General features: G+C 44.6%; 1 protein-coding gene and 1 long non-coding RNA gene across 8 annotated transcripts in view; both read left to right on the forward strand.

The window, feature by feature from the left end:
* Positions 1-2,779, forward strand: part of LOC113449171 (peptidoglycan recognition protein 1-like) — a 6,517-nt gene extending 3,738 nt beyond the window's left edge. Inside the window, exons 3-5 of the mRNA XM_026720178.2 lie at positions 1-68; positions 732-850; positions 1,656-2,779. The exon at positions 1-68 is cut by the window's left edge and continues 143 nt beyond it. Coding sequence (XP_026575963.1) covers positions 1-68; positions 732-850; positions 1,656-1,891 — 423 coding nt within the window. The 3' untranslated portion in view covers positions 1,892-2,779. The remainder of the gene's footprint in view (positions 69-731; positions 851-1,655) is intronic.
* Positions 2,780-3,867: 1,088 nt separating this feature from the next.
* On the forward strand, positions 3,868-8,979 carry LOC148124580 (uncharacterized). Of its 7 annotated transcripts, none has more exons than XR_015739675.1 (4): positions 3,876-4,007; positions 5,529-5,564; positions 5,654-5,813; positions 7,544-8,351. It is a non-coding gene; the product is annotated as an uncharacterized LOC148124580 (long non-coding RNA). The 7 variants fall into 7 exon arrangements; XR_015739674.1 differs by lacking the exon at positions 3,876-4,007 and adding an exon at positions 5,182-5,433; XR_015739671.1 differs by having other exon boundaries at positions 3,868-4,007; positions 5,535-5,813; positions 7,544-8,979.
* Positions 8,980-12,571: the final 3,592 nt, after the last annotated feature.

Here is a 12,571-nt window from a genome sequence, read left to right on the forward strand (position 1 = left end):
CACAATGAAGTCAAGATGATCCAGGACTACCACATGAACCTCAAAGGATGGTGCGACATTGCGTACAGGTGAGAGGGGAACGAGATGCTTGGAAGTTTGGATGGATGGATGGATGGCACTTCCCGATATGAATTCAGGATCTCTGGAGTGGAGGGAAAATCCTCAGGATTGCAGGAATGTGCTCAGCTATGTCCTTGTCCTTGTTTATTATTATTATTGTTATTATTATTGTTATTATTATTGTTGTTGGAGTTGTTGGTATTGTTGTTGTTGTTGGTGGTGTTGGTGTTGTTGGTGTTATTATTATTATTGTTGTTATTATTAATATCAATATTAATATAGAATGAGGCAGGTTCTTCCTGAAGCGTTTGCTCCAATCTGGCCGACAAACCTGATATTTTCTGATCTTAAAGTCTTGCTTAATGTTTTGAGATCAGCCATGTAGCTGGATGAAAAAGACTCATCTAGTCTTAAATGAATTTAAAAATGTGATTGAAATTCCTTTCCTTTCCTCCTCCACCTCCTATCCTTACCCTCTCTTTCTTCTCCATCCCTATTCCCTCCCTTCCTTCTTCCCTCCCTCTCTCTCTCTCTCCTTTACTTCTCTTTCTTCTCTATCCCTTTTCCCTCCCTCCTTTCCTTCCTTCTCTTTCTCTTCCATCCCTATTCCTTCCTTCCTTCCTTCCTCCCTCCCTCCGTCCCTCCCTCCCTCCCTTCCTTCCTTCCTCCAGTTTCCTGATTGGTGAGGATGGATACGTGTACGAAGGGCGGGGTTGGCGCAATGAAGGAGCCCACACCTATGGCTACAACGACCTCTCCTTGGGGATTGCTTTCATCGGCACTTTTGTGGGTACGTTTGTCCGCAATTTCAGATCAATCCTGAGTTACTTGTCACAGGGAATATACGTAGCATCTCCCTCCTCCTCTCTCTCCTTGAAGGACCAGGAAGTTTGGGAGAAGTTAAGCAATCTCAGCCGAGTTTCTGCAGGGCCCCACCCTTGGGCTTTGCGTGGGATGCCACATGAAAATTATGGATGGGCAGGTCTCCTCCAGAGCTTCTTCTTTTGCGAAGTTAAAATATCCTTCAGGAAAACACTCCAAGCACTGGCCTGAAGCTCGTTGCAATCCCTAGTTAGAAAACATTTCCACAGTAACAGCTCGCCCTTCCTTCCTTCCTTCCTTCCTTCCTTCCTTCCTCCCTCCCTCCCTCCCTCCCTCCCTCCCTCCCTCTTTCCTTTCCTTCCCTCGCCCCCTTTCCTTTCCTTTCCTTTCCTTTCCTTTCCTTTCCTTTCCTTTCCTTTCCTTTCCTTTCCTCTCCTCTCCTCTCCTCTCCTCTCCTCTCTTCTTTTCTCTCCTCCTCCTCTGCCTCCTCCTCCTCCTCCTCCTCTCCCCTTCCAACCCTGATGATGTTCTCTAGTTGGGTCATGAAATATCTGCCAGAAAACCACCCAGCTCACAGGCCACCCAGGACCCCACAGTTCAACCCAGAGATTGTCAGAATTTCTATGGAGAGCTGGATAAACATAACCATGTTTCAGCTCCGCTCACAAACCATCCGTTTATATTAAACCAACATCCTCAGATCCCTCCTTAGACTAGGATGAAATTTTCTCTGGCTCCTTAAAGAAAGTTGGACTGTTCTGTTTCTTTTCTAGAACGATCCCCCGAAGATAAGGCTTGGAAAGCTCTCAGGTGCTTCCTTGATTTCTCCGTGAAAATTGGCTACCTGTCCCCTGAATTTATAATGTTGGCCCACAAAGACGTCAGTGACACAGTATCTCCTGGAGAATTTATCCGTGCTGAGATTGCCAAGTGGCCAAACTACAAGCATTCCCTTTACAATTTGAATCGTGGTGGACAAGAAACCTCACCGATAAAGAAAATAAACTGATTTTCCTTCATGATGAAGAAAATGAATGAATTTTCCGTCCTGATCAAGACAACGAACGAATTTTCCGTCCCGATCAAGACAACGAACAAATTTTCTGTCCCGATCAAGACAACGAACGAATTTTCCGTCCCGATCAAGACAACGAACGAATTTTCCGTCCCGATCAAGACAACGAACGAATTTTACGTCCCGATCAAGACAATGAACGAATTTTCCGTCCCGATCAAGACAACGAACGAATTTTCCGTCCCGATCAAGACAACGAACGAATTTTACGTCCCGATCAAGACAATGAACGAATTTTCCGTCCCGATCAAGACAACGAACGAATTTTCCGTCCCGATCAAGACAATGAACGAATTTTCCGTCCTGATCAAGACAACGAACGAATTTTCCATCCCGATCAAGACAACGAACGAATTTTCCATCCTGATCAAGACAACAAACGAATTTTCCGTCCCGATCAAGACAATGAACGAATTTTCCGTCCTGATCAAGACAATGACCTGATTTTCCTTCTTGGATCCCTAATGAAACTTGATGACTCAAGTTGTGGAGTGGCCATGTTCTGACTTTTGATGGATTTTTTAGTTTTTAACCCACGATCTTCTCTCGTGCCACGATGCACGATGTTTCTTGTATCTTGTCTCGCTTGTGTTTTTGTTATTGTTCCTCTGTTTTCCATTGTGCTTTTTTTTTTTAATCGTTCCTCTTCAATTAAGTTGAATGTAATATTTTCCCAGTTGTGTTTTTGTTATTGTTCCTCTTAAATTAGGTCTCACCTTTTTCGGCTGAGCTGAGCCCCGGGTGGAAAGAGAATTGTATTTCATTAGAAAGAGAACCCAGGAACATCTGAATTGTAAATAAAGATAATTGGAAATCTGCAAAGATCTGAGAGATATGGTTTGTAGGGGGGTGTTATGGGATAAAGACTTTTTAAGGTTGTGACAGATGAAAAGAGACAAGATCTAAGCGGGGGAAAAAAAAAAGAAACTTTGTAAATTCCACGACTCCCTAAGGAAAATCTCCTGCTAATTCATTCCTCCACAGAAATCTGGTTTATCTTGCTAATTCCAGATTTTTTTTAAAAAAGGGTGTGTTAGTTACCAAACTGCCCTATTTAAATCACATTTTCACCCCCACAGTTGCACTGGTAAACATTCAGAGCAAGGACTATGTCAACAGAACCGGAAAACCATCAAACAGGAAGAATTTTGTGAGGTTTGTTTGTGGGGGGGTTGGTCGGACTGATCCAGCATGGTCGGTCCCCTCATAATATGCCAAGAAAACCAGGAACAAATCAGGATCTGGTGGACACCACGCAGGAAGTTTCCTTAGCCTTTCGATCTGGCCTCACTTCTGCGTCCGTTCACACATTTGTTTGGGAAGCATCTGAAAATCCACTTCCAATTTTGTATGTTGGGGTAATATTAGTTTGCTAACATCCGAGGCCCTAATAGCCAGCCTGATCATTTGTTTAGTTTGAAGTTATGACTTAGAACCATTTTTCACATTTACGATGGCATCCCCATGGTCATGTGACCAAAATTCAGATATTCGGCAAGGGACTCATATTTACAACCGTTACTGCATCCTGGGGGGGTGCGGCGGTTTGTCACTCGATCCCCTTTTGCGACCTTTCTGACAAGCCAGATTCGCTTGACAACTGCGTGACTAACTTAAGTGTAGTGATTTATTTATCAACGGAGGCAAGGAAGGTTGTAAAACGAAGCAAACCCCGCTTAACACAGGGCTTGCTTAGCAACGGAGATTCGATTGCAGTCGTAAGTTGAGGCCTACCTGTATTCCCCTTCTCCCTGAAGTTTGAGGGTTGTGGAAGTGACCAAGAATTTTTTTAATCTCACTTTCTAAGAGAAGATCTGCGTCGTTCTTTTCAAGCGACTGCAGCTTAGACCGACGCATTCTTTGCAATTCCTCCTGGCACAATGCCGTCAGAAGGCGCCATAAACAGAGCCAGGGTAGCCTTGGAAAAGCAGGTTAGGCCACCATCATCCGCCACCCACATCTTGAACTTCAAGGAAGTGTTTCTTAATGTCTTTTAGGGTTTGCAGGATTTCATTCCGCCCAGCTAGGTTTGGGAAGCTTCTGCATCGTGGTAAGTCATGGGCCGTGTGCGTCGGGCTTGGATTTAGGGTTGAAACGGCGGATTTTGGAGCAGAGAAAAGATTGTACAGGGAGGAGGAAGAGGAGGTGGAGGTGGAAGAGGAGGTGGAGGAGGAGAATTTAAGCAATTGGGGAGAATGCAGTCATGAAACTCACGGCTCCCCCTGTTTGGACATGATCGGCCCAAAGGATTATTTCTGCGGACCGCAATCCTGGTATTCCTTGAGTTTCGACCAGATCTGTCTTTGCTAAATGAGACAATCATTAAGGGTGTTTGCCCCATTCTACGGGTTTTCTGGCCACTGTTGTTAAGCGGATCACTGCAGTCATTAAGTTAGAAAGCACGCTGGTTAAGGGAATCTAAGTTGGGCTTGGGCTTGTCACAAAAGAGGAATCGCATAAACCCTGGCATGTTGTGGTCGTCATCCATTTTGAGTCGATTGCCAAAACATCTGAAGGTTGATCGCGCCAACATGGGGGGAGGCGGCGATGGCCGTTAAGTGGGACAAACGGTTGTGGAGTCACATTTTCCTGTGCTGTTGTAACTTTGGCCGCTAAATGAACTGTTGCTAGTCGAGAACGACCGGCATCCCCTGATTGAATACAATCAGCCCAAAGGATTTTATTTTTATTTTTATTTTTGATCTTGGAGCTGCAATGCTGTTTACGAGACACACACAGAAGAACAAGATCTCCTCGCAGAGAATTAATATTGGGATTTAATGCGCGGCAATTACGTTAATTACATCGATGCCTCTATTCCTCATCAGCCTGTTTTAGGATCAAAGAAACCATCTTTACAGCAGCTTGCAAACTTGTAAAGCAAGATTATATTGTTTGAAATTCAATATACAGCCTGAGAAGAATTAAGAGAAGGAAGCTAAGCAAACATTCGAAGTAGTTTTCCCTTGTCAAAAACCAACTTTCGATAGTTATCATTTCCTGGCCTCAAGGTTCAAATGCCCTTTCTTTCTTTCTTTCTTTCTTCCTTCCTTCCTTCCTTCCTTCCTTCCTTCCTTCCTTCCTTCCTTCCTTCCTTCCTTCCTTTCTTTCTTTCTTTCTTTCTTTCTTTCTTTCTTTCTCATCCTTTCGACTGCCCTACTTGTATAGTTGTTGCTCCAACTCCAGATAATTAGATTGATGCTTAAAATTGATCCGCCCGGCAGGTCTGAACGCGTCTTTGAAAACAACCCATCTCTTCAAGTAGGTCACCCTTCCCATGCCCAGAATTTAGATTAGAAGGAAGATAGGCTGGGCTAGCTCGAGTCACCTTAAGACCAGACGTTGAGTTCCTGTCCATGGCGTTGAGTTGGGAGAGGACCGGTTGAGCTTCTTCGAAAGCTGGCATCTCCAGAGATGAGAAGGGGTTGTATTTTTCCTTGACAAGGATCCTCAAAGCTTGGCCACCACCCAAGGAGGTATATAGGAAAAGATCAGACCATGCCATGAGTCAACCCTGGCTCCATCTTCTTGTTCTCCACCTCTCTCTCTCTCTCTCTCTTTTCTCTTGCAGGAACAGGAAGCAGCTGTGAAGGTGACACCTTGTTGGGTGAGGACACAGAAAACTAGAAGACCTCAGTGTTGTCTTGACTCCCAGTTCTTCTCCTTAGCTTCCATCCATCCTTTCTTCTCCACCAGACACCTGGACAGATCTCCCAATATGTCCAGGCTGCTCAGAGCCTTCACCGAGATGATTGAGGGCAACTCCAAGGTGGCTCCACGCAAGTCCACGGACGCCGAGCCGTTGAAAAAGAGCGAGTTCAAAACTCTCATTCAGAAGGAGTTGACTACTAGCAAGGTAATCTGAGGGGTTTTTTTTGAATTCATGTGTCAAAGGGTAGCGGGACATTCGTTAGAGGAGAATATTTATGGATCAGGGTTGAACTGCGGGCTCTTGGCACTCTCTGGACTTGGTGGTTTTCTTCCAGACATTTCATTACCCAAACTAGGTAATGTCATCAGTGCTGTGTGTGTAAGAAATGGTTTTGAGGGAAGTTTTGAAAGGGCAAAGGAGAAGAGGAGGTCGGCGTGAAGGGACCAGAAGAAGGATGTCACGCGATTTCAAAGAAGCAGAAGTTTTGTAGAAAGTCATGGATCTTCTCCAAAAGAGGAATTTCACTCGGGTAGGTGAACGAGTTATTGGGTGCATCACCAGAAAAATTAGGAGATACCAATGGAGACAGGAAGAAGTGGGTCCCACTTCCTGGACTTTGGGTAGAGAGAACCTCCCCCACAAACCTGCCCCAAATAATAGGCTGGAAACCTATTTACTTCGACTGTTGGTCGTTCCTTGATTGATTGATTACAGACTATCAAGTTGTTAATGAGGAGGAGGAGGATTATTTTTTAAAGGTTATATTCGATGTGATTGTGGGGTCTGGCCTGAAGACTGGCCTGGAAGAGAGGGGGATTTTTAAAATGTTAAAATTCATCTTCAGCTTGGATTGAATTCATGTGTCAAGGGGTAGCGGGACATTCGTTAGAGGAGAATATTTATGGATCAGGGTTGAACTGCGGGCTCTTGGCGCTCTCTGGACTTGGCGGTTTTCTTCCAGACATTTCATTACCAAAACTAGGTAATGTCATCAGTGCTAGAAGGGAGAGGGGGTTTCGGAGAGGTGGAGGTGGTGGAGGAAGAGGAGGAGGAAGAAGAAGAAGAAAACTGTGGGGGTTTTGGAGCTATCTCAGCTTAGTTTGTTTGCAGACATTTCATTACCCAGCTAAGTAACATCATCAATACTAGAAGGTAATAGGGTTTGGGGGTGGGGAGGAGGAGGAGGAGGAGGAGGAGGAGGAGGAGGAGGAGGAGGAGGAGGAGGAGGAGGAGGAGGAGGAGGAAAAATGTGGGGGTTCTGGAGCTATCTCAGGTTAGTTTGTTTGCAGACATTTCATTACCCAGCTAAGTAACATCATCAATACTAGAAGGTAATAGGGTTGGGGGGGAGGAGGAGGAGGAAGAGGAGGAGGAGGAGGAGGAGGAGGAGGAGGAGGAGGAGGAGGAGGAGGAGGAGGAGGAAAACTGTGGGGGTTTTGGAGCCATCTCAGCTTAGTTTGTTTGCAGACATTTCATTACCCAGCTAAGTAACATCATCAATGCTAGAAGGTAATAGGGTTTGTGCTGAGGGTGGAGGAAGAGGAGGAGGAGGAGGAAGAGGAGGAGGACTGTGGGATCCTTGAGGCCCTCTGAGCTTGGTAGTTTTCCTTCTAGACATTTCGTAACCCAACTAGGTAACAACGCTAGAAGGCAATGGCGTTGGCACTGATGATGTAACCTAGTTGGGTCATGAAATGTCTGCAAGAAAAAAACCCCAAGCTCAGAGACCATCACGGACCCCCCCCCAGAAGGATGTTTATTGCCCCCCCCCACGAAGCCCTGCAGGCGAATCCACCATCTCCAGCCTCCCTTCAAGGCTGGCCTCCTTGACAATCCCGGGGTTACGCCCACCCTGCGTGCAAAGCCATCCTTTCCAAACAAACCGGCCAACTCCCGTTCATTGCATCGGTGTCGTTCTGTTTTATGCTTTCCAGAGGACGCGCAAACACAAGAACGCCAAGCTTCTCCACGAATCCGACGCGGAACCGATGAACGAGAAAGAACTGCTGGGCCAATGGCGTTGAAGAAAGTCCATTTGCGAGAGTTTTTAACCCTGGTTTCCACACACACACACCCCCGCCCAAGCCTTTGGGAGGATAAATTTGGCCAGTATTCTACTTGCCTTTCTTTCTTTCCACCTTTTCTGAAAGTGCTTTTCCAATGCTTCGGAAGGAAACGCGCTCTGCTTAGGCTCAGGAGCTGCGGTCCTGCCTGTTTGCAACATTGACACAATTGCATCATTCCAAAGGCGTCGCTTAGAGCTTTGCTTAAGCCTGTTTTGGAAGAATGACGGAGCAATTAATGTGTTTTCTACGAGTACCGACAACAGGGCAGTATTTGGCACCCATTCCCCCCCAAAATATAGCTGTTCCCCAAAGTGGCTAGTCCATAGCCTCTTCAACTTAGCTGGAGCGATATATTTGCTAAAGAAAGGCGAGTGAAAGAAAAACTGTGAAATGGAGCCAAACATTTGTAAAGCCATTTTTCCACCCCACATCTAAGGTGTAAAAACTCCTGATTTGCATTTTCAGGCTGTTTAGCTTCTACTTTTATTCCCTTGGTTTAATTTGCAAAAAAAAAGTGGAAAGTTTGCGTTAACACGTACAATGATGTCACATTATATGCAGCATAAATACATTATATTTATATTGAAAGAAATGGTTCCAAATCTTTTTCTTGTGCCCCCAACATGACTTTATCTTGTCCTGCCTTCTACCAACCATTAGCAAAACCGTGTCTACACATAACAATCGCCTGCTCCATCGTTAAGAGCTCTTTGGAAACTAAAATTAAATCTCATTTAAGAAAGAGGATTAAAAAACAAAACTCACAGTGATCCAGAATAGAGAAATAGCCAGATGGTAGCCAGCCTCTGCTTCAAATATTTCTTTTGGTTCTATTTTTTATTTTATTGGGGGAAAAAAAAACTTAAAATAAAAACCCTTCTCCTTCCAAAATAAACAAACGAAGAAAAACACAACACACAATTTCAAAATGTGAAAGAGTCTTAAAAACAGCAAAAGTGACTGTAGTCCAGAAGAAATTAAAATTAAATCTCATTTAAGACAGAAAACTCACAGTGGTCCAGAATAGGGAATAAGCAGAAATAGACAAATGGTAACCTCTGGTTCAAACAGTTGTTTTGTTTCTATTTTTTATTGTATTGAAAAAATAAAAATAAAAAAAAAATAGAAAACTCCTCCCCCCAAAATAAACAAAGAAAACACATTTCAAAATTTTAAAGAGTCTTAAAAACAGCAAGAGAATCTCTATTCTAGAAGATTCAACGAAGTTGATAAAACTCTGTTTTCAGGAGTCGAGTGGCTAACGGCATTAGAATAAATGAATAAATAAATCATACTTTCCATCCAGGTAAGTATATATCTGTTTGCGACCTCAAACATTCCCTCTAAATGGGGGTAGAAAAGATTGCAGTGTGTTTGTGTGTAAGGTGTGCGTGCATGTGGGTATGTACACCTGCAGCACACCCAGAGAAGTGTATTATCTAATAATTTAATAATGGCTATTAGAAATATGTAGAACCTTGGTCAGGAGAAGTCAACTTGAACGAACAAACCAATTGCAAATAAACGCACAATGACACACTCATCCTTCTTGTGGCTGGATATTGAAGGCTATTGAAACACACCTGGGTGAAAGTGGACGCTCCTTTGGAAATTTAATGAGGATAGACCACAACTCACAACTCAGAAGGTCCATCACGTCAGAGGAGGTCCATACTGCATGCAGTCTATAATCTTCTAGGATTCAGGAGTCTCCAAACTTGGTTACTTTAAGACAGGCGGATTTCAATTCCCAGAATTCCTCAGCTGGCTTAAAAGGGCCAAGTTTGGAGTTGGCTGAGGAATTCTGGGAGTTGAAGTCCACCAGTCTTAAAGGGGCCACGTTTGGAGACCCCTGTCCTGAGCCATCCATCAGGTCCCATCTGGAAGTTGGGTAGTTTGAGCCCCATAGATACTAGCAAAGGGCGTTTTGTTCCATTTTCTGACCTTCCTTGTTACCGTCGTTAAGCGAATCCCTGCAGTTGTTAAGTTAGGAACACGCTGGTTTCCCCGTTGACTCGGCTGGTCAGAGGGTCACAAAAAGGGATCACGCGACAGTCATCAATATGAACCAGTTGCCAGCGACCGAGTTTTGATCGCATGACCGTGGGGATGGTGCAATGGTCGTAAGTTGTCGACCTGGGTTTTGTAAATCAAGCCTGACTCTCCTATCTTTATTGACCTTGAGAAAGTCTGGGTGAAACTTGGTTGGATGTTGCTGTCTCAAACCTGGCCAGTTGCCCACCCTACAAGACCATGGTGGTGCTGAAGAGAAAAGAAGAGAAAAGAAGAGAAGAGAAGAGAGAGGAGAGGAGAGGAGAGGAGAAAAGAATTAAGAGAAGAGAAAAGAAGAGAAGAGAATATATGTAAGAATAGAGTAAAGTAGAGTAGAGTAGAGTAGAGTAGAGTAGAGTAGAGTAAAGTAGAGTAGAGTAGAATATACAGAATATATATATAAAAATAATGTATATAAAAATAGAATAGAATAGAATAGAATAGAATAGAATAGAATATATATATATATATATATATATATATATGAATATATATAAGAGTAGAATAGAACAGAATAGAATAGAATAACAGCTGGAAGGGACCTTGGAGGTCCTCTAGTCCAGCCCACTGCTCCATTAGGACACCATATCCCATTACAGACAAATAGTTTTCCAATCACTTCTTGAAAACCTCCAGGGATGGAGGAAAGAAGGACAGAGAGGAAAGGAAGGAAGAAAGGAAAAATAAAGTAGCAGAATAGCAGAATAAACAGAGTTGGAAGGGACCTTGGACCCTCTGCCATTTCAGACAAAAGGTTGTCCAATCTCTTTGTTTAAAAAAAACAAACAAACACCCTCCAGGGATGGACCCCCCCCCACAACTTCTAGTGGCAAGCCGTTCCACTGGTCCATCGTCCACGCCGTCAGGAAGTGCCTCCTCCTCCTCCATGCCAGGTTGCTCCACTCCTGGATTAGTTTCCAACCATGGTTTCTTGCCCTCCCAAAGGCCCCATAGATAAGAAAGCAACTTTCCAACGTCAGCTCATTCATGCATTTTAATAATAAGCGCTTTTTTTGGGGGCCAGGGGACAAGCAGGGTAAGGCGCCAGAAGAGGAAGCTAGGAGAAGGCGGGTGACACGATTAAGGACCACGAGCCTGGTTTTTCTTGGACGTTCTCTTCATGTTTTGGCTGCAGAGTTCTCCAACCGCAAAGGCTTCCGTTGGGTTGGGTTGGGTTGGCCATCGAGAAGCCAACGAAACAAGGCAACCTGCCCCCCCACCCGCAGAGTTGCATGGACGGGGGGTCTAGAAGCATCCATTCCCAGGCCTGGTTGTCTTCTTGGGGGCTTCCGTCTTGGTGGAGGTCAGGAAGCCAAGAGATGGACGTCCTCTTTCCTCCGTCTTCCCCTTTCGGACGTGGCCTTCAACAGCTTCTTAACAGCATTTGGGGTTTTGATCTTGCTGCTTGGGGCAGCACTGCTGGGGCGGGGGGCAGTATTGCTGGGGCGGGGGGCAGCACTGCTGGGGCGGGGGGCAGCACTTTTGGGGCGGGGGGGCAGCACTTTTGGGGCGGGGGGCAGCACTTTTGGGGCGGGGGGCAGCACTGCTGGGGCGGGGGGCAGCACTTTTGGGGCGGGGGGCAGCACTGCTGGGGTGGGGGACAACACTGCTGAGGTGGGGGGATAATTTTGCACTGGGGAGGAATGGGACAAGGTTGCTTGCACTGCTGACTCTGGTAGGACATCTTGGGGGCCTTCAAGGAACCTGTCAAAGAGATGAAAAGAAAAAAAATTGTCCGGTTGTTTGAATCATCAGAAAGCTTATTTAGTAATTTGCTGGCCTGTTTCCCTGCTTCCTTTGGTGGTAGACTGCTCCTGGACCTGGAGGTTCTGCTCTCCCCCAGCTTACTGGTGGAGATGATAGTTATCAAAATCAGACAAGGGAGCACCCCCCAAAAGCCCAATTTCCATCTTTTTTTTAAAAAAAAACACCCCATAAATTTAATAAACATGGCCACCTCCTGCCACCCAGGGAATTCTGGGAATAATGAAGTCCACCTATCTTAAGGTGACTTATACTCCCATGCTTAGCTGGAAAGAAAGAGGCCAGCCTGGCACGGCAAATATTCTAAATTTGTTCCAATCGGTATCATTTCACTGGAGGATTTTTAATCTCCTCCCTGGATTGGTCAGTCCACTGCTGGATTTCTTTGGGGGGGGGGGGGAGAAAATATCAAATGATTGCACAGCTGGAATTGCAAATTTCCAGGATGGCAAAGCAGCTAAATCGGAGTTGAAACGATCTCAGCCAGGAAGCTAAAGGGGGTCTATTTGGTTTACGCTGCTTTGTCGGCAAATCGACGGGGCTCAATTAACCCGAGGCAAAATATAAAAGGTCAGTTTGTTCCCTAACCAAGTTAATCCAAGTTATTTGTATTTATTATTATAATTCAAGTAAGGCCAATCACCAGTTCCCCAATTCATAAACCGCTAGTTAAACAATCTATTCCCAAGCAGGATAATTTTTGCCTAATCAACCCAAATCATCATCGTTAATCAAATTAACCCAAATCACCTACCCTTGTTAATTAATTCTAGTCATTCCCTTTGATTTACACCCTCAGTAAATCAAACCAATTCTTCATTTTGGTTTCTCCCGGTGTGTAAATCTAGAAATAATCACTAAAGACTAAAAAGGACCCCTTCCATTCAAGCACCCTCCAATAACCCAATTCTTTTTAGAATTGAGTTTACTTCTTTGAAGATTGCAACCTTCATTTGAGCTCAAGCCAACATAGAATTTAAGCTTAGGTTTAAGTAAAAATCTTCAGCTTTTAAGGTGCATTGAAGCATCCGCTAAAAATTAAAACAGCCGCATTCAATTCAAGCACCTTGCAATAACTCG

Source organism: Pseudonaja textilis, chromosome 16, assembly GCF_049901715.1.
Source record: "Pseudonaja textilis isolate UNSWEBS1 chromosome 16, rPseTex1.2, whole genome shotgun sequence".
NCBI lineage: Eukaryota > Metazoa > Chordata > Lepidosauria > Squamata > Elapidae > Pseudonaja > Pseudonaja textilis.